The following is a 22561-nucleotide window of genomic DNA, read 5'->3' on the forward strand; positions in this document are numbered from 1 at the left end:
GACAATGTTTATTTAAAAACAAGCCTCAACTCTGCCTGCCCAGAGGATCACGTGATGGCCCCGCGTGTCTCAAAACCTCCCTGATCATTCTATCGTCCAGCCTTTGCTGACCTATTTTCCCAGGTGGGGTTTCAGACCTTCTCCCTTTCGAATGGAACCCTTCCGCCATCCTCACAGGATGCACAGTGACAAAGGGGGATTCCGATGGGTGCCGGCCCACTCTGTTCTCAGCTCAGTATACACACGTGTCCTAAAGGGCTGGGATTCTCTCCTGCTTGAGTTCTAACATGTGGCCCTGTTAGTCAGATTAATCAAATAAAACTGGCTCCTGCATTTGGGACCCTCCTGGACCTCGCCCTAAGTATCTCTCCATCTGGCTGTTCATTTGGATCCTTTAATATCCTCTGTAATGAGCCAGTAACCAAGTGAGTAGCTTCCCAAGCTCTGGGAGCCGTCAATCGAACCTGAGCAGGGGTCGCGGGTACCTCTGCTTCCCGCCAATCTGTCAGCAGCACAGAGCAGCGGGACTTCACACTGACGTCTGAAATGGGGGCAGTTTTGAGGGTCAGAGCCCCTAACCTGTGGGATCTGACAGAACCTCTGCTGTTGGAACCGAGCTGAATCGTAGGACACCCAGCTGGTGTCGGACAATTGCTTGATGGTGTTGGAAAAAACTACGTATAAAACCCCTAAAGTGAGCTCCAGCTTCAACTGCACTGTAATCGTGTAAGTGGGAAACACTCCATCCATGGAGTTCTCTCCTACACGCATCTGATACATTCGAATTTGAAGGAGTTCTTCAAAAACGAGGAACGTGCAGCTGAAATCCTGGACCTTTCTCACTAAAGCACAGTCAGTGCACAGAGACGAACCTCTGTCCGTTCACATAACAGTCGTCCACCTGGGCCCTCACTATGCACAACTCCTGGCGGGGGGTGAACAAAAGATGCTAATATTTCCAAATGCACCACACCTCTTAGGAATCACGCAGGGCGTCCAAAGTCCAAATGATGAACTACTTTGGAGTAATGTGTTTAGTGACCAGGACAGGTCATAGAAAGTGGGGAGTGACTTTGGTACAGAAAAGGCCAACTTAGGGTACTTTCACGTCTCAGCAGCAACAACCTATGATCCACGACTCGGGACTCGCAAGGGACTCTGGGAAAACAGAACAGCCCTATTCACCAAAGTGTCAGTTGAGACATTTTATAAATGGCTGACCACCCCTTTCTAGCGTTGGGAACTTCATCCTGCAAATTCTAGCAATTCTGGGTATCTCTCATTGGCATTTAATTGAAAATTGCCCCAATCCTGGAAATCTTGTGAGAGAGGTGAGGGAGAGGCCCCCAGGCTTCAGGCATGAGATGGGGACCAATTATAGGGTTGATTTTATGAAGGGCTGGGGAACAACTAGGAAGTAGAGAAATATCAACATTGTTACCCCAACATGGCACGCACAGCGATACCTCAATAACCTGTGACCTAAGAAGTAATTTTTGGATCCCATTTCAAGAAGGTACATTCCTCCCCAAATACATGCTATAATGCGCACTGAGAAGCAGCACCGTGCTTTCGTGGCACCCGGTGCCAACCAGTACAAGGCAGCAGGAGCCGTGTTTCCAGGCACCCCCCACACATCACTACAAGCTGCACCCCTAAAAGTCACCTCACGAATGTCCGTTCTGCTCCCCAGCAGAGCTCCATACCAGGAGGCTTGTGGCCCACACAACCCCACACCTTGTCGGAAAACCTCAAAGAGAAAGAACCTCAGAGAGCCTCCCCTGCTCACCTGGGCTTTATGCAAGTCAGGCGTCAATGTCAGAAAGCCATCCTGTGTCATCTAACGGAAGCACTGAAGGTCTCCAAACCCAGAAAACAGCCTCTTCCTTTCAGCGGGGTTTTTTACCCAACACAGGAAGGGGAAGACCAGATCTGAAAAGATCCTAGGCTCCTAATATGGCGGATACATCCAATCAGTGACCAAAGACCTCAAGTCAGTTCCAGCGACCAGAAGGAAAAAACCTCAGCATGCCCTGTCCAGGAAATCCCCACATTTTCTTTAATGTAGACCCAACATCAAGCAACCAGGAGACGTTCAGGTGTCCCTGCGGCCTGCAGACCTCCGAGCCTCCATGTCTGTTTCCTGAGCCGCCTCTGACTGCATCATTCACTCACCAGCTACTTGTGGAGCCCCCCACACACACCAAGGAAGGGGGAGACTGTCCCATGGGCATAGGATGGTCCCCAAGACTTTCGTTTCTTTAACCAACCATTACTTAGCCTCCATTAAGCAACTAAATGTCTGGGGAAAGCTCATACGGACAGAGGAGGGGACCTGATTAGGATAAGAAAGTTTCCCATTGCCCGACAGCCTATTGCGAGAGGCTACGCCTCTGTGAAACAGCCCTTTCAACGTAAACAGTGGTTAAGTTAGGATGTCAACGCGTTAGTGATCAAGGAAGACTGAGAAAATGTGCAAGTCACCTCCCATGCATTTCCAAAGATTTGATGAAAATACAGTTAATTTTAAAAAATTCTTTTTCTGAGAAAATGGAAAAATTTCTGTCTTTCTCAGTTTATGAAACTGCAGACAGAATGTGGCAGGCACAGACTGGTGGTTCTCACCATGTTCAAAGTAAAGTTTATGACACAGACTCTTCTCAAGAAGTAAAATACAGCTTGTGAACTGCTCCCACCGAGGTCGTTCCTTTCACTCATTAAGCCTAAAAGCAGAGCAGACAGTGTACCACTAAGTTTGCTTTCTCTTAATCATCTCATTGTTCGTCAGAACTAAGTGTCCAAAGCAGTGTGTGAGGAATAAAACACTGACTGTCTTTTATAAAAATTCCCTTTCAATTGCACAATGGAGTATGGCCAAGGCACTCGGGCTGCTAAGGCCACAGATCTTGTAAGGGGCCCATGGCAGAGCCAGGATGGTCACACAATGTGAACACAAATGGACGAGACTGGATTACAGAGCAGTTTACGTGCACGGCTGTCACAGCATGTGGCCCTTCTGTTACCCCAGGCACTACCAAGTGTCACTCTTTTAAACATCTCACCTCAAATGTGAGTCTAGACAGCCCAAAGGGCCCCAGCGCTCTGCCCTGAGCTGTGGTTTGTGTCTCCGTGTCTCTGGGTCAGTGGACGCACCGATGCTGGATAAGGTAACACATTCTGCCACGTTTCACAGCAGACGCACGTGCAGCCACTCAGCCGTCGGGAACCCAGGTGAATGACCCTGTCCCCATCTCGGATGGAAAATATCACTGGAGTTGCAGTGAAGCTGTGAGTGCAAAGAGTTTGCCAGCACCTAATCCAAGAGACGCTGTGATTGGCTAGAGGCTTTCCCAACAACTGATGAAAAATTAGTGATGGGTAAATCCCAAAATAACGATTTCGGTGCAGAACGACCATTCAATTAAAGCTATGTGGATTTCGTTGGAGGTACAAAGCAGACTACAGAGTAACGATTATCAATCTAAGAACTGATAGAATACTTCAAAGTTGAGTAAGCCTGTGCCTCAACTTCCTGTTAGGCCATCGGGTGATCCTAAAAGTATGACCAGTTGCTGTTGAATTCTCTAGGCGCAGCTCAACGTGCTCTAATTACACTTACTAACAGCAGGCACAGAGGAGGCTGTGCAGTGGGCACCGTGGACCATCCTGATACAGGGTATGAGTGAGAAATGCCACACGCATTCCTTTCAGTCTTCATTTTCGTAAGTAAAGGCAGAGGGGGTGGGGGAGGGAGTACCGTAAAGTTGGTAATAAAGACGTTGCTTTGTCATAACCGAGCATCTAAGATGTGAGAGGAAACATATTTGACGACAGATTTAGGTAACAAATCCGTAATGTGTCATTATTACTCTCATCAGTATAATTAAATCCAACCCTTCCTTCTGCCTCAGTCCTACATGTGGAGGTTTTAATACCACACTGCCAGGCATAACATAAAAGAGGAATTATGGGGTGGGTGGGAAAGTCATCGGAAAACATCACTCCACACACGGTTCTGCCCTGTTTATACAACAAATTATGCTGAACAACACCATGGCTAAAAAGGGAGTGGGGAAATTCAGGAAATGTGTATTTTCACAAACAAACAATTAGGTCAGCCAGCGGGAGAACCCACAGGCTGACGACAGGCCCTGAACGAGGGGCATGTGGTGTGGGGAGTGAGGGCCCTGCAGAATAACCCCCTCCACACAGTTACTGCGACCTTAAGGGCTGTGGTGAATGGAACATGCCCACCTCAGGCCAGAAGCCAGGTTCTGAGCAGCTGTGCTCTTCCTTCCACTAGGCAACAGGTGTCTTGCTGTGGGTGTGGTTAAGCCGGCTGAGTATTTGCTCAAGTCCAATCCATTTTTCATTTCTTGGCTCTTTTTGTTTAAAGCCAGACCTCAAAATGGATCACTGACTGGGTTGTCGCACACACACCACTCCCCCACCCTCATCACGTGGACCCAACCCACCTCGTAAACAACTCCAGACCTTGAACCCGAAAGAATTCCTGCACTTCCAGCTGCACCTTCAAAAGTAACGGGGCAATCCCCATCTGCCGTCCTTCGGTTACAAAAAAGTACCCGGGAGCAACATGAAAACACAGACCCTCCCCCTACCCATCCGACACCAACACCGCGAGGGTTAAGACATCACCCAAACAGACACGCACAGGCACACGCATAATTTCAACAGAACAAGATGGCAACCTCGGCGTCCTCACCAGGAGGTGCCAGCACCCTGACCCCTCCTCCCCACGCCAGGGAAACCGGACAGCAGGAGCGCCAAAGGCGGCCAGGTCCCGGGGGCAGGCGAGGGGTGGGCTCGCTGGCGAGGCTGGGCGCCGGGATTCTGAGTTAGCAAAGTTGTCGGTGCTGAGTATCCCTGGGCCTGCAGCCCGGCGCCTCCCGCGGGCCAGAGGTGTTTCCAGGCGCCCAGTAATCCCGCGGGACCACCTGCCACGATCCCGCTCCCTGGCACGGCCACCCTTCCGAGAATCATCTTTTTCAAACCCGGGGGGCGGCCAGGGCCGCGGGGGCAGCATCAGAGCAGAGGACCCGCACGCGCCGCGCGCACCGAAGGCTCCGCTGACCCCAACAGGTCTCGGCTCCTGGGACTCGCAGCCCAAGGCCCGCGCAGGCATCAGGCCCCTTGGCCCTTCCGTGGCGTGGCCACGAAGACCTCCTCCCTCCGTGTTTCCCCCAGCACAGCCCTGGGGGTCTGCTGGGAGCTCGGACAGGGCCCCTTCCTCACCGCGCACAGCCCGGACCCCTCGCCCACACCAGCCACATGCCCAAAGCTGAGGGACCGGGAAGCAGCAAAGTTGCGATTTGCAAATAAACACCTGGTCCTCTGCACCCTAAAGCCAAAGGCGGGTTCGGCTGGGAACTGGGGGAGGCGCTGCTGCATGCAGCACGGATGGCAGCCGCCCCGGGAGGTTCAGGACTCGAGAGAACAGCCCCCCCACCCCGCACCCCCATCATCGTTCCCTGCGGTGGCCCACCCACCCCCAAGGCTCGCCCACCCGCACTCACCATCACGTTCCCCTGCATCTTAGCCGTCTTAATCATCGCTTTTTCCTTCATTTTGCCCCAAATCTGAACCCGACTCTCGGCCCAGGAAAGAGTAACTTAATCCATCGTCTCGGTGGTGATCCAAGTAGAGACTGGACCCGCCAGCGACTGGGCGGAGTTGGCTCTTGAGGAGAAAATCCTTCCTGGTTTTCCGCTTGCCCACCTGCGCCCGCCCTGCCCTCTCCTCTCCCAGGCAGGTCACAATAGCAATCAACTCCTTTGGCCGCCGCCGAGGAAGGAAAATAAAAGCCAAAGAGGACACTGCGGGGTTGCTGCTGCTTTAAACAAAAGCGGGAGCTGAGCCGGGGAGGAAGACACGCAGCGACCCGCTCACACAGCCTGCGTGTCCGGCGGCTCGCCCTCAGCGCTCAGCGGCGACAGCAGCACGACGCGCGCTCGGCGCACTCGGGCACAGTGGCGGCTCGGCCGGCTGGGGGCTTCTCCGGCTGGCAGCGCGGGGTGCAGCAGTCGCTGCACTTGTCCCTAAGGGCGGGGGCCCCGGCGGGGCCGCCGTGACGCCAGGGGCGTGTGGGCGGGGAGGGGCGTGTGTGTGTGTGTGTGTGTGTGTGTGTCGTCGTCTGCGCGTGTGTGTACACCCTGGGTGCTTTGCTTGGACTGGGCTGGACCAGGAAGGCTCAGGCTGCATGGAGGTTTGGCCCAAACTGGGCAGAGCTGGGAGACCTTCCGCAAACATCGGCTCCGAGGCAGCCGCGCCCTCCCGGTGGGGCCCACGGCACGGGGCGGGCACGCACGCTGGGTTTTTACAAACACGCACACCGTGATTTCTGCGGTGATGGAGCCGCCGCCTCCTGCCCTGGGGTGAATTGGATGGGCTGTGACTCCCTCCTGGCCACGCTGCCAGACGGGAGGGGGAGGCAGGCAGAGGCAGGGGGCGCGCCAGGCGCGCGGGGCGCTGCGGCCGCGAGAGTGGGGAAGCTGAGGGGGAAAGCCGAGGGCCGGCAGGCATGGCAGCTGAGAAATCATGTTGTCTCGGGTTACTAAGGGACACACGTTGCGTCTCCATGGTTGCGCCCGGGTCTGCACCTGATTCTGCTGCCGGCAGCGGCACGGCCCCGGCACCGCGCTGGACAGCTCCGCGCGGCTGGCACCGCCGCCCCCAGCCACACACCTGGCTCCCCAGGCTCCACTTCCCACAGGGCCTCGGCGCCAGCCTTTGTTTCTACGGCCCTGATCCCATCTGCTTCCTACAGCCGAGGGAGGCGCCATGGGGTCTGCAAGGCCCCGGAACCACGGTGCGTTCCCCACGCCCAGATCATTCCGCTTCCCCAACACAACCTCCACCCCAAGCCACCGGTGGCCCAACGACCGAGCTCTGGGTTCCCCGATCGCCACCCCTGGGCGCTCCTGGGATTAATAAGTCACAACCGCGGGGTCTCTCCTGCAATCACACACGGACGCGCGCTTCCGAGAGCGCGCACGCAGAGGATGGTCCAATTCTAATGCTGAGCAACCCAGGCGGGTGCAAGAGCCGGCAGGGGAGGTCTCCCCACGCCGCCGCGTTGCTCCACCGGGGGCCAGGCCGCCCCTAAACCAGGATTGGGAGCCGTTCCAACCAGCATGGACGCCAACAGGCTTGAACTCACGTGTGTGTGTGTGTGTGTGTGTGTGTGTGTGTGAGAGAGAGAGAGAGAGAGAGAGAGAGAGAGAGAGAGAGAGAGAGAGAGAGAGAGAGAGAGAGAAAACCCTCGCCATAGGGACAGTGGTGGGCACGAAAAGCTGGGAGGGTTTGAGTCGCCTTTCTATTTTTTTACATTCACAAAAAAAATCGCGTGCAAGAATGAGGAAGAGGCCAGTTTCGAACCCGTGCTGAAGCAGAAAATGCTGAGCAATTACAAAATTATATGTAAATTACTCGCAACGCCAGCGTGCATGCATGTGCCATACATTATATACATAATACATGTATGCACAAATAACATGTTTATGTAATATACACACACAATATATACTCATAATAAGCACACACAAGCAGTTGGTTTTTAGGTGCAAGCTACTGCAAGGGAACAAATTTGGCTTAACACGTAGGTGGCAGAAATAGGTGAACAAAGCTGAAAGCTTATGAAGTCGCTTTTCAGTGACCGTGGCTTTGCTTAGAAAGTGGCAGGCAGAAGACTTGGTTTTAGAAGCTCTCTCCTCCTGTGTTAAGATTCTTAACGACAACTTTCCACTAGAAATGAACATGGTCCAGACAATCCTTGTACAATTGAACTTTACACTAAAACTCAGCCTCATGTAGACAAAAAAAGAAAAGAAAAAGAAAAGACGGTCAATCGAAATTCTGTCTGTAAGCAGCATTAAGACGTTCTTTCTGTTTATCTGAAACAGCACAAATGCATTTGGAATTTCCTTCCCTCTCTTTCCCACCAATAACCAGCCAGTTGGAACGGCCCCTCCCCCTACAACCTGCTTTTCCTGTCCCATCCCCCCAGAATGGAATGGGGAGGGGAAAATCAAGAAAACGGGGAAAAAACATATTTTTAACCTGTCATTGTTATAGCTTCCTTGAAATTCTCTCTGGAAATGGAAAGTGAAAGACTATGCATTCAACTTCACGTTAATCAATGAATAAATGCCGTAGTAGACTAAATGTTTTCCCCAACACTCACCCCACAGCTTTCAGCATCTGTGTGCTGTCCCACCTGGCCTCTGGCAGACAGCCCCACAGAGTGGCAGGACCAAGAGCAGGCACAAAGAGGGGACACTGCGTGGAAGACAAGTGCAAAGCAACTCTGAACAGTCAACAGTGACTGTTCACTCATCTGCTTGTAGTCCCTGGCTTGGAGAACGCTGGGGGGAGAGAAAGCAGGAGCACAGATAGAGAGGGGTCTGGAAGAGGGAAGGCGGGCAAGACGCGCATTTTATAAACTGCTTAAAATAGGAGGATTCTCAGTTGCTATATTAATTTGGGATATTCAACTTTATGAGAAAATTACGATTGGAAAATACTTGAAAAGGACCTGACCATCGGGACCTCTCTCCCCACCCCCACCCCTGAAAGGTTTTCTCCTGTGTTATCACATTTATGAACCGGGGGGCATCTGTGAGCAGGGGATGTCCATGGGGTCCCATATTTATCAACACCTTTGGCTTGTGTCTCTAGTTCTTGCAGTTGTATTTCCTGTTTGCTTTCCAATCTGCAAAAGAGCATGTTTATTTAGCTCCTGATTTGCACCACAGCGTTTCTGCTGGGCTTGAGCAGGTAGGACCTGCCATGTTTCGCAGCACCTATGTCCCATTTACGCTTGCTCAGTGTTGCGTCATGGGCATCGACTGAACCCTGGCAGGCTCTCTCCAAGCCGGCTGTAATACAACCATTGGTTTTGTCCATCCTGAATTTACACATTGCTGGCTTTAGAGGCAGCTCTGACTAAAGGAGATTTGATTGAAGTTGAGGCTTTTGGCAAAATATTCAGTTTCACATTTGGCATCAGGTAATATTTATAGCAGAAGAGCAGAGTTGTTGTGTCAGTTTATCAGTGCTCTTTTCTTGTTACATATTACTACAAGTTTAAGTTTACCGTGGTGAATTCCACTGTCAAGAAACTCAGCATGTGTAATTCCCAACTCATCAAAGTGAAAGTCAGAAGCAGAACCAATGGGGTGGAAATATACATATCTATATATTAAAGGACTTGGCTCACTCGAATTTGGAGAATGCAAGTGTCAAGATCTGCAGTCAGCAAGCTGGAGCCCCAGGAGAACCAACGGTTTAAGTTCAAGTACAAAGGTTGATTGACTCCCCAAGAAGAGCTAATGTTTCAGTTTGAGTCCAAAGACAGGAAAAATCGGATGTCCCAGCTCCAAGCAGTCAGATGGAAGTTCCCCCTTACTTTGCCTTTCTGTTCTGTTCAGGTCTTCAACTAATTGGATGTGGCCCACCCACCCTGGGGAGGGCAATCTGCTTTAGTCAGTCTACTGATTCAAATGTTTGTCTCATCCAGAAACATCCTCACAGACACATCCTGAATAACGTTTGACCCTGTGGCCCAGTGAAGTTGATTCCTAAAATTAACCATCACAGTGCACAGGAAGAAAGAGTGATTATTCTGATTACAAACTACTCTTTTACTCACAGATTCATTCATTATTGACGTTCTTTAAACTGTGAGCCTTCTTATTGCATAGACAACATTATTCATTCCATATAACTTGATTTACCCATGAATTTTCAGGACATTATCTTCGGGGGAAAAAATGAAATCTGTCAGTATTTATTTTACAAAATGTACAGCTATAACAGTGGTTTAGAGGAAAACTTTAGGAATTAAACAAGTTAATTTAAAATACGCAGCAACACAAATGATATGCCAATCACAGTGATTTCAGTATAGGAAACAGTCTTTATCGTCAAGGATTTTACAGTGTCTGGTGGGAGACATCAAAATTAGCAATACGAACAGCACCAATATTAAGAATAAAAACGTGATACGGGAACTTAAATAATAGGGCTTGTGAAATGTTTGGGCAAATGTCGGAGAAAGCTAAAACAAGTGGTGACAGCTGAAACACATCTCAAAGCAGCAACGTAAATTTAGCTATTAGGGCCCTGGAGCAGGGGAGGGGAGGCCAGCAGGGGGATTTCACCGTTCAGAGAGCTAACGCATAGAGGCTGGGGTGGGGGATGGAGACACGAGTGGAAGGCACAGTAGTGAAAGCTGTGGGAGCCATTTCCTACGGGAAACGGAGTGCCCAGGGGGAGGCCCCCAGGTCAAGAATGGCACGGCCACCTCCATGCAGGGGAGGAGTGAGTGTCTTGTCCTCTAATGTACCCTCCAAAGACAAAGAGGCAAGGCCGTGCAGAAGCTCCTGCGTGAATTCTGAGGAGGGACGATGAGGCTGTGACTATTGGGGCAGGAAGTCTAGATGACAGAAGAGTCATTTATGGGTCATGGACATAAAACAAGTAAGTCCAGCGTCACCAAGGCTCGCATCTGACACATTTCTCAACTACGTTTGCACAGCCACGCGGTGGCACATTACCAAGAAATGGAAATGAAATTAATTATCAACTCAGTGATAATGTAACATGCAAACTGCTCAGTTGGCCACTTAAGCACTGATCTTCTCAGTGTTACGATGGCACCGTACATGTCTGCCTCCCTGTACACAGCTGAGGGCACATGCTGTCATGCTTTTCTTTGCGTCTGCATGCTCTCAAACTGACTCATGAACAGCAGGGGTCCAACACGGGTTTCTAGAAGAAATGAAACAATGAATGGAGCAGCATCTGTGGCACTGTGTCTCTTTCCACTGCCCTCTCAACCAAGAATTGACATCAGGGGGCAGCCAGGTAGCTCAGTTGGTTAGAGCGCAAGCTCTGAACAACAGGGTTGCTGGTCCGATTCCCACCTGGGCCAGTGAGCTGCGCCCTCCACAACTAGATCAAAGACAACGAGCTGCCACTGAGCTTCCAGAGGAGTGGCCGATGGCTCAGTTGGTTAGAGCGCGAGCTCTCAACAACAAGGTTGCCGGTTCAATTCCGGATGGTGAGCTGCGCCCCCTGCAACTAAAGATTGACAATGGCAACTGAACTTGCAGCTGATGGGCCCTGGAGAAAAACACTGTTCCCCAATATTCCCCAATTAAAAAAAAAAAAAGAATTGACATCAGACAATTTTTACATAAATCACTTTTTACACCTACGTACATTGATCTATTGAAAAATATATCCGAGCAATCCTGAGCATATACATAAACAACCTGCCAAATTTAATGAGAAGATCGCACCTTCGGCCATGTTTCCTCAGAGTAGACCAAGAGTCAAGGAAAGTAAGTTAATTAATCTCTATCTCTGGCCTCGTTCAACTGAACAGGGTATTTCCTGGCCCGCTGAAGTCAGACTTCTCAGGAACGAGATAGTTCTGACCCCGTCCCTTACATTAGACCGACCACAGTGGTCTCATCCAGGCAACAGGCGTCTAAGGACCAAAGCACGTGTGTGTCTCTTCCCTCCTCACACTGGTGTCTTGAGCGTCAGTGAGTGTGTTGAACCCCATACCCAGTGTACAAGTGGAGCGACCAAGGACGGGAAGCTGGGGTCAGATCCAGGATCAGGCCTCACTCTTCAGCATTTAAGGCTAAAACCGCAACGATTCAACCACTCAGCTACTATTCATTCTAACTGGTCAGTTAAGACCTCTTGACTCGTGCAGCAGTTTGTGGGTATTAAAAGCCTTCTTAGAGAGAGGTAAGAAGTATTATACATAAGAGTGTCTATATAAAAATGCTTTGTAAATAAGCAAATTATTGGAAAAAATAAGCAGTTAAGCCTATGGGAACCCCTTTCTCGTTAGGCAGTGTGAAATTCCTTTACATGACATACCCACTTTACAGGATCAGTGGAGCAGAATATATATTGTAGGGTTCCTGCGCAATCTTTTATAAAAGAGAAATGGCCAACACGCAATGAAAGTAATGGATGTAGAAAATGTAGGCATTTGCACTTGTGTTTAAGATTCTGCTGCCAGTGTAGGGAAGATACCGGTGTCTCGACCTCCGCCCGGGTTCTTTTCGCTGAGCCTGAGGGGCTATATGTGCCCAGAAAGAAAGGAAAACCTGAATAATGATCACCACCCTTCATGTTTGGGAGCTGCCCATCTGTGGCCGGAGAGCCCACACAACACCCACTGTTTCTTCTCAACTGAAAATGCCACAAGCACATAGTTTTAAAAACATAAGTTTGACTCTTTTTGCTTTTCTAAGTCCTATTAACTTGAAGCCGCAATGAGTTGCCATGTCACACCCATTAAAATTGCTATAATAAAAAAGCCAGATAGTACCCAGTGTTGGCAAGGATGTGGAGAAACGGGGCCCCTCATCCACTGCTGCTGGGAGTGTGACACGGTGCAGCTGCTGTGGAGAAGTCTGGCAGGTCCTCAAAATGTCAGACGAAAGAGAAGTGACAGCGTATGCCCACCAAAAACTTGTACGCAAATGCTCAGAGCAGCAGTATGTGTCAGATGGGCGAAGGGGGAAAGAACCCAAATGTCCATCCAGCGCGGAATGAATCAGCAATGTGGTCTAGCCATACCACGGGGTATTATTCAACCACGAAAGGAACGACCACGCAGCCATGCTGCCACACCGAGGAATCTTGTCCCCAGTTTACGCTGACTGAAAGAAGCCAGTTACGAAGGCTACGTGTTATGTGGTTCCTTTTACATGAAACGTCCAGTTTAGGTAAATCTATAGAGACGGGAAAAAAGTGATTGGTCAGGACTGGATATGATGGGAGAGAGGCCTGGGGTAGAGCGAGGGGCCTGTGCTGGCTGCGGGTGGGGACGAAGGACTGATGGCTCTAAGGACGCCTTTTTTCCTGAGTGATGAAATGCTCTAAGATTAGATTAAGGTAATGGCCGCACAACTCTGTAAACATGCTAAAAATTATTGAACTGTACGTTGTAAATGAGTGAACATTTTTTTATGAAACTTATATCTTAATAAAACTGTCTTTAAAAGATATGAGGGAAAATTAAGTAAAACCCTAAAAGGATTGTGCACTTAGAAGATTTTTAAGTTTTAATTTAAAGAAACTAAAATTGGAAATAAAAGGCATTATGGGTGTGGTTATGTAATTTAAAAACATGAAAGTCCAATTACGTCAAAAGATTGGCTAACAAATGTACATTCACATTTTTTTAGTAGGACTAAAACATTTATGATAACATCTTATTTAACTAATAGGATTTAAGGTAAATCCATCTTCTTATATATCTTTTATCTTGTAAATTGTCTGGCTTACAATATTTGCCTATTTCCCCCTGTTGGTCTATTTATTTTTTTCTTACATTGATTTCCATGATTTCTTTGCATTAAGAAAATTGACCCTTGATATGTGTCTTAAGTAACATGTTTGCCTTTGTTGTTTAGCTCTAAACTTAATAGCGTAAATTTTTATAAATATATTTCACATATTTTAATGCATTAAGATTGACTTTTGACTTGTGGAGATATTAGGGGGAAAAAACAAACCTGTCTCCTTTGAGAAAACATTCTAGGCATTATTTAGGTGCAACGTCTCAACACAAAACAAAAACCTAGAGTTTAAGTTGAGAATTATCCGGGGCTGTTTTGTGAACTCAGCCCAGTCTGAGTGAAGGGAAGGTGAAGGTCAATTAACAGAGCAGTAGGTGTTGTTGAGGGTGAGAGGCTCATAATTCAAAACGTAGAGTTGAGATGCTGGAGGGGAAGCTGGTATCACATCTCCTCTCCCCTCCCCTCCCCTCCCCTCCTTCTGGACTTTATTTCATCTTTTCCAACTGCATCTACTAAAACTCCATCCTGACTGTTTCTAAGTTTTCTGCCTCTTCTCAGCTTCATCTTCCCTTTTATGTCTCAAGTCCAAACTGAGTGACTTGTAGCTTCAGCCACTGCACTGAAATCCCGTGTGGTGACAGGCCCTGCAGGGATGGAGATGAACAAAGTCAAGCGTGGGAACAGATGTGGCACCTTCCCCTCACCTTCTCCCGTGTAAGTTCCCGGCCACTGCTCATTGGTTTTTAGTTCCTGTGATTCTCCTGAGAGATCTATCTTCTCAGATACAACAAAATGTGGGGAAGGAAAATAAACTGACAGCTCTGATTGAACCATCATCCCAGCATTTTACCTGTCTATACCACTATGAGACTTGGACGTAATAAGAAATGGATATTTGGTCTCTGCCCCCAGTTCCTGGCACTGAGTTCTGAAAACACTTGTCATTTCCTGAGCGATGGGGGTGCTAGGAGCAGCTTCTGTTCCGACGTTTGGGCTTTGATGCCGGTTCCTGACACAGAGCTCTTAGATCCCTGGAGATTTCTGGGTGACAGGAGTGTGTCTTCTGTTCTAATGAGGTGACTGTGGGTGGACCTGCCATGATTTAGAACCTTAGAACTTTCTGACCGCCGTGCATCCTCTGTGCAGAGAGAGCCTGAGTTAATAACCACACCTGCGTGAGGAAGCCGCCATAAAGAAACTCCAACTGAAGGGGTCTGGAGAACTCCCCAGCTGATGGCGCTCAGGGGTCCTGGGAGGGAGATGTGCCAGGAGAGGGCATGAGCTCTGCCCGCCTCCCAGGCCTTGCCCCACGCACCTCTTCATTTATTATAGCATTCCACGTGTACCCGGCATAAGGAACCAGTAAATACAAGTAATGTGTCTCCCTGGGGCCTATGAGCCTTCATACCAAATTACTGACCCTGAGAGGAGGTCGTGGACAGAGGTGTGGGTCACCTGGGGGCCACGACCTGCTGTTGGCATCTGAGGTGGTGGCGCTGAGCCCTTACCCTGCGGGGTCTGTGCTCACTCCAGGGAGACAGTGTCAGAACTGAAAGGAACTGTGCAGTTGGGGTCCAGAGGCGGGAGAACTGGCTGGTGTGGGGAAAACGCCCACACGTGTGGGGACAGAACTGCTGTGTGTATCGAGAAGGGAAAACACTTGTTTCCTTTTACGGCCTTTTCTCTGAAGGAGCGCTACACCAAACTGTCCTTTGGGTTACGCTATCTGTCTACCTTGAAGAGTTCAATTAAAAAAAACAAAAAACAGTCCTATGAAATCAGTTTAACGATGTCCCCTGGCCCCTTCTTCCTCGCGTTGCCACAATGTTGCTTTTGATGCGTTCACTCGTCTTTAACTCCGTCCTGGTCAGGGATCCGCTTCACCTGGCCAGGTGCTGGATCGCTGCCTGCGGGGTCACGTGTACAACGCCCTGTGGAGCACACAGCTCAGTGGAGAAGCTTCGGGCAAACTTTATCTCAAACCCAACTCCTGGCTTCTTATCAACTCCTGTTTACTGTAACTTCACCAAAACTTTCTTCCTTACGCAACGTGGCAGGGCCATTTGGGGGATGCTACGTATCTTTTGGATATGCCAGATGCATTAGAGAAGAATGGTGTGTGTGGATGACCGATTTCTAGTTACTTATATTAAGCCATTAGCCAGATACCATGTTTCCCCGAAAATAAGACTTATATTATATTTTACTATAATATAAGACCGGGCATAATATAATATAACATAATACCAGGTCTTCTATTACTTTTTGCTCCAAAAGACACATTAGAGCTGATGGTCCGGCTAGGTCTGATTTTTGGGGAAATACAGTAGGTCTCACTTACAAAGTGGAGCTGTGCAGAAAGTTTTCATTTTGAGACTGCAAATTGGGTTAACTATAATTTTCAGTACTTTTACAGCAAGGGCTCAATTTTCGTAGGTGAACATTAAAAATACATTTATGGCGTGTGATAACTGTTGTTATTAATAACGTTAATCCCATTGCCTTGAATTTATGTAATTATTTCCCTCTAATACAGAAAATTAATTAACCTAAAAGTTTCTAATTGTCTGCATATGATTTAAAAAGAAGCATTATCTGTGATAACCGACTAGGAACATTTAGCAAATGGTAAAATAGCGGGCGAGACCGTAATTGCCATGTCTGATATGGGGAAGGATAACGAAAACGCAATTTTGTAACACCTGCTACTTGACTAAACCTCCCAGTCATGCTTTTAAAAATAACCATCGTCTACATAATTAAAACAGGGAAATGTAGGCACAGAGCACTAATGCATCTCTCCCTGGCATTGTCTGGATGTTAAGTGTGCGCCTAAGGGTCTATCTGCCAAAGGTTAAACTGTCAGCTGTTTTAGGGGGTGAGGAAAGAAGGAATGAGGCAGGGTGTTCTCTAAATAGACTAGAAGGCCTGCGAGCGAGAGGGTGTGGTTTCCAGACAACCAGGTGTCCCTGCAGGAAGGAGAAGGTGCCTTCACACCAAAGGCAGGAAAGGTCAATGAAGGGACACTTTTAAAGGTGCAGGTGAGATTTGGGAAAACCAACCAAGGACAGTGCAGTGCCCTGGGCTACTGACTGGGGAGCCATGCCCCATCTTAGGCTTGAAGGGGCTGGAGGAGGGGAGCAGAAGCTGCACCCCAGGAAGGGTGGCTGCAGGCAGAGGCTGCCTGACAGTTGGGGAGGAGATGCTGGGACCTCGTTCCCCTCTGCCCGCCACCTCCTGCAGGTGCCTCCCACTGCAGTCAGAAGCCACAGGCAAGGATGCCAGCCATGCCAGCCAGCCTCCTGAGGCGCTGAGATGGGGGAGAGGACGAGGAGGCACTGGGAAGAGGGGTGCCTTGTCCCCACGTCCTCCGACACAGTGGACATTCCCCAGGGGCCTAAGTCCTTGAAATCTGATTCTCATGAGTCATTCCTTTAGACTGAAAGAGTGGCCCACTTTAAAACATCTAACCACACTGGAACATGGTACACTCTTTGGTGGTCCTGGAAGAGCAATAATCATTTATATAACGAAGATGATGACAACACCCTTCTTTAGTGGTGACTGTGTGACAGGCTCGCCCCAAGCGTTCACACTCCAGCTACCTCGACCCTCCAGCCGCCCCACTCAGCGGGCGCCGTGTCTCCACAGGACAGACAGCAAGCACGTCCCTGGTTAGTGGCATAGCTCCAATACTGTCTGTTTGCCTCGGCGTCTCTGTCCTGTGCGGCCCCAGGGGCTCCGTCGTGTTTTCCTGCCCAATGTGGTCTGGATGACCCCCTCTCCTGGGGCTTGTGCACCATCACATCTGTCACCAGCCTGACACACTCAGCCTGTCTCCTCCCCTCGGGCGGCAGCCTCCTGGCTCCTTGTCTGGTTCCAGTCTTGAGGGAAGGTGGGAGGATGTGCCCTGAGTCTGAGCTGCATGAATAGTCAAGTCTATCGTAGTTTGCTCGGGCTGTTCTCACAAAATCCAACAGACGGGGTGGCTCATAAACATCAGACATGCATTTCTCACAGTTCTGGGGGCTGAAATCCAAGCAAGATCAAGGTGCTGACAGATTCAGAGTGTGGTGAGGACCTCAGTCCAGGCCAACTTCTCCACGTCTCACTGTGTCTCACAGGGCAGAGAGCAGAGGGAGAGGCAAGCGCTTGTGACTCTTAGAAAAGCACAGATCTCATTCAGGGCCCCACCTCATGACCTCGACTCACCCCTAAGGCCCCATCTCTGAACACCATCCCGCAGGGGACAGGGTTTCAACACATGAATTCTGAAGGGACACACACATTCAGTCCAGAAAAGTTCCATCAGTCCTTGGACTGGACGCCCCCTTCCCCAACTGTACCTCTTCCCAGCCCCCCTCCGTGTGGCTGGCCCATCCCCCACGCCAGCCTCGAACCCTCTGCTGACAGAGTCTAACACCTGTACGGCTCGTTGTTGAGCAAGTTGTTATCTTCTGATCTATTTGATGACCTCACTCTCATCTGTGGGCCACACGCTCAATGTGACTATCCAGCCTGCGAGGGGAATGGTGACAACATGGGCCCTGCCCACAGAATGCATGTGCACAGTTGTCACTCTGAGCGGCCAGCCGTCGTGAGGGTGTCATATCACTTTCCCGCTCACCAGACACCATATCACACGGGCACCACACCGCCAGCGGCTGCCGTCACTGTCACAGGTAATGGTAATCATATACCGCCTCCGTCAACACCATCACAGCAAGCCACGTTCTTCCCCTTACGTTCAGCAGCTCCCATAGAAGGAAAACCTCACCTCCATCACACATCTGTTTGAAGCTGAAGGAAGAGCTCCGGTCTACAAAGCGGCATGTGGAGAACTGTTAGGGATGAGCATTGAACCCCTCACATGACAAGCTAGAACCACCTCACAGGCAGGGCTTTCAGAGAAGCAAATCGTTCTTGGTAATAAATACCTGACACACCGACGACACAACCATGTGAAGCCTCTCGTGTCCCCTGGGGGCAGCCAAAGAATACACGGGAGGAGGAGGCTGAGAAGCCGTCCGTCTTGGGCAAGCACAGAGCTGCCCTAGAGAAAAGGACATGCACATCCAGCATCTCTGTTCTCCCTTCACACGGGGGCGCAGGAGGGGACTGTCCCCTCCGGTTGCTGCAGGAGCACCGCCCGCCTGGGGAGACTCCCCCAACTTGGGCCCCACAACCTCGTCCCTGGGGGCTGTCAGCATCTGTGCCGTGTCTTTCCCACAGATTTGGTGACCACACACCTACAGTTAATCAGTTCACTGATTCTGTTGAGTCTCTTTCAACTGATCGCACAGAAAACTATCTCATCGTCTTTAAGCAAGAAGGGAAGGGAGAAAGAGAAGAAGAAACAACTCAAAGCAAGAAACCCTAACTCCGGCCCTGCTGGGGGACTGTCCCTGACACTGGCCTTAGAAGATGTGAGTTAGTGACTGATTAGAATGAGATGGAACACACACATCTGTGTGCAAATGGTGCTTAAAAGAAGTATCACATCATCACAAGTTTGGAGCAACAGAGAACCTTGGCGTCAACAGAGAACTCAATTTATGTTTTTATACAATCAGTGTGGCTTGTGAACCTGCTCTCCATTTATACAGAGGACGACCTACCTTGGCCACAACCAAACTGTCACAGATTCCAAATACACGGGACTCTTCCCAGGGAGGTCTCAGTCCTCTGCAGATCTGATCTGAATTATACCAGGAAAACCAAGCGTTACCATCTCCACAGCCATATTTTTTATAAGAAATGATTCCAGGTTTGTGCTTATATGCAAACCACATAATGAGCTCGATAGAATATCTACTCCGCATGTTCTTCAGGTTAACTGATGTCTTAATACTGCATGAATGGTGATGCTAGCTGGCGTCGAATGAAAAACACATCATCCCAAATGGCTCAACATTCAAAGTGTATCCCCAAGCGTTTTCTGGTAGAAGAATCATGGCTTTGGTCCAATGTCACAGCCAGAAAGCTGTGAGCAGGGGCCAGGCAGAGAGGACATTTTTCAAGTAGTAGAAATAGCTGCTTTCTGACAGAATTTTAAATTTTGTGTTGAGCTTAGCACTTTAAATATTGACTAGAGCTCCCATTGCCAGCAATTTCTCTCTCTCTCTCTCTCTCACACACACACACACACACACGCACACGCGCACACACAGAATTTCTGAGTTCTAATGACACACATACTAATAAGCATAAACTGGAATCATGTCCAATATTTTCTAAATAATTACGAAGGATTTTGCTTAACCCGGTTAGAAAGGGAAATGACTAAAAATGTTAGAGGAACGCTTTAGTCTAGTGTGTGACCTAAAAAATGTGGTCTTTAAGGAAACAAATTACTTCCAGTTTTAAAATCTTCTTCATAACAGACAAGGAATTAATGCGGAGCCTGCGATACACTTGTCGTCTGCATTTTCTACACGTGTAAAGTGAACAGCGCGAGGCAGGGAGTTAGGTGACGAAGTCCGCTGTTCCTGAGACGTCGGGGTACAGCTGTGTTTGGCGTTGTCAGCGGAGGAAGCTCTGCCTCCGCTCGTGACTTGCCTGGCTCTTTGTCTCACAGGGAGCTCGCTCTGTGGGGCACAGTGACCCTGTCACGGAGTCCGTCCTCACATGCTGCCCCCTCGGGTTAAGTGCTGAGGCCCTGCTTACCCTGAAAATGTGATTTGGCCCATCACATACGGTACGAAGACGGGCCCAGGCAGTCACACTTGAACCGAAATTCACTATCCTACTATGTTAGCAAACGTATTAGCAAATAAGTCCCCTTGGATGGGATGTGGGGCAGGTGTGTCTGCAGTTGGGCTCAGAGGTGACAACGCAAAGTCCACTGCTCTGCGGGTGGGTCACCTATGAAGCCACAGTGGGTAATTCCCCTTAAATCGGGATTACGCTTAGGGCCACCTCTTCTCCAGGTCACACCCGCTACCCTGGATCTGCACTCGTGCAAATTCATCCATAATGTTATGCGTTAAATAACCTTGGGTCATTTGGGGGAAGGATATATCAGCTGATCAACTCCAGACACAGCTGGGAAAGGCTGGGTGTAAGTTGGAATGTGAAAATGTAAACAACCCAAACCATTAAAAAATATGATGAAGAAAACGAGAGCAACCCAGAAAAAAGGCAGGGGAAGTGGTGGACAGACGTGACGGTGACTCGTGAGCTGGTGGACCCCTTCTCCTGAGTGCGGAGGACCAGGGTTTGCTTCCGCCAACAGAGCATGGCCAGGGCAATGCCCGCAGCCCTCTCCCAGCCTGGCCCTGCCGATTCTGAAGGAGGAAACTGCTGTGTGTGCGCTCTCAGACGAGAGGCCCGCGTGGCAGGGAAGGAGGCTGCCAGGTAGCAACCAGCAGAAACGAGCCTCAGCCCCACAACCCACCAGGAACTGAAGGAACTTGGAGGGGGGTCGTTCCCCCGTGAGACTCATTACAGCCTCGTGGGGGCCTGAGCTGGGCCGCCTGTAAGTGTCTGGGCTCCTGACCCACGGACACCGAGAGAATAAATGTGTGTTGTTTAAGCCACGAAGTACAGCAGCATTGTTATACAGAAACATAATAACACGGGACGGGAGGGAGTGAAGTATTGAAAGAAGAAAACACAAAACAATGCAGGAAGAGTCTGTCCCAAAATATTAACACTGTCAATAATGACCAATGGGGCCGCTTTACCTGTTAAATCACAGATGTTCTTGTAAATAGAATACAAATTACCTTTGACTTTTCGCTCAATATAAAAGACACTTAAAATGATACAGGAGGGATGAAAATAAAGGTCTATAAAGAAAACACCAAGCAAATGCTAACACAGAGAAGACAGGTGACAACATTTGTATAAGACAAAGGGGGTACCAAGTAAATAGCAGGGGAATGCACACAGAATGACGTCTCATTTGGTGATGAGCACACTTCTCCAAGAACATTAAAAAAAAAAAAAAGTCAGAAGCCCTGTTGTACCTAAAAACACAGCCTCGATATATAGGAGACAAAAGCTGCTAGGAAAACTTCCATTTCCGGTAAAATTGCTAAATAGACAATTTTAGACAGGTTTGGGAAAAACCTCCTTATGGCAGTCAAAAAAATAATAAGATAAGTAAAATGTTGAACTATTCTTTCTTTTAAAAATGATTTGGCCTAATAGGGGTCAAAATGGGAGAAAATTTCGGGTTTTAGGGAACATCAGGAAAAGAGATCCTGGGTCCTGATCCTGGGAAATCAGGGACGCAGGGCTGAAGGCTGGGACACAGCAGGAGGACAGCAGCAGGGACCTGAGTGGCCCAGCTCTGCAGAGGGACCCGTGGGGTCACCACCTGACACCGCCTTCAGACTCCATGGAACACTCAAAACAGGAAAATAATATTTCCCTACTAATTATTCCTAACGGCCTCTGGGTTTAGAGTCTCCATTCACAGGAATTGTGTTGCCCAGAAAACATCAAGTCAAACACTAGTTTAAGGCCGTCCAATTTTGGATACAGCCCCCATATTTTGGTTAAAGAAAATACAAATTCTTCTCTATAGGAATGCACTTGGATGTCTATCCTCAAAGATTTGTATAAAGTTCCAAAGGGGAAAAAGCTTACAATGAAAACAATTTGAATGAACAGAAAGAAATAAGTCACCATAGATTAAAATATTAAAATCTAAAGGAACAACCCTCCCCCTACACATCAGAGCCCAAGATACAGAAGAGAATGGAACGATCAAAGAAAATGACTCGGCCCAATGTGCTTCAAGAAGTAATGGACAACATGACAACAGAACAAGACACTATGGAAGCTGACAAACCAAATTAGGAGAATATCCCAAGAGAATGTATAGGAATAAAAATATATAAAGCAAAAGTAGAATCTTAAAGGATGGATAAACAACATATAAAACACAGCTCGAGAGAGAGTCCATGAATTACAATATTGATTTGGATAATTCTGATTCTACTGATGGTCAAGTAGCTTCTATCAGGCCAACCTTATGAACTTTGGGGGAAAATATAAATGTAACACACTTTGATGGTTCTAGAACATTCCTGAATGTAGGGAAAAGCCGAACCCTTGAAAGTAGAAAAGTTCACCAAGTTAAAGCCATGTCCATACAGCTTCCTCCTAATGACACCCTCCAGTAGATGGGAAATTAAAACAAACAAAAACCACTGGATGTTCTTAACACCAGATTGGAGATATCTGGGGAAATAGTCTAT

At 48.8% G+C, this 22561-nt stretch overlaps 1 protein-coding gene across 2 annotated transcripts in view; it reads right to left on the reverse strand.

Annotated features, from left to right (window-relative positions):
* The window catches only part of DPP6 (dipeptidyl peptidase like 6), a 578081-nt gene that overhangs the window by 505452 nt on the left and 50068 nt on the right, over positions 1–22561 (reverse strand). Inside the window, exon 1 of one of the 2 annotated variants that reach the window (XM_019742502.3) lies at positions 5538–6082. The exons of the other annotated variant lie outside the window; for it this stretch is intronic. Coding sequence (XP_019598061.1) covers positions 5538–5588 — 51 coding nt within the window. The 5' untranslated portion in view covers positions 5589–6082. Of the gene's footprint in view, positions 1–5537; positions 6083–22561 lie in introns of those variants that run through there. 2 annotated transcript variants of the gene reach the window in all.

The sequence above is a fragment of the Rhinolophus sinicus genome, chromosome 8, assembly GCF_057876585.1.
Source record: "Rhinolophus sinicus isolate RSI-liver-muscle chromosome 8, RSI-T2T, whole genome shotgun sequence".
Lineage (NCBI taxonomy): Eukaryota > Metazoa > Chordata > Mammalia > Chiroptera > Rhinolophidae > Rhinolophus > Rhinolophus sinicus.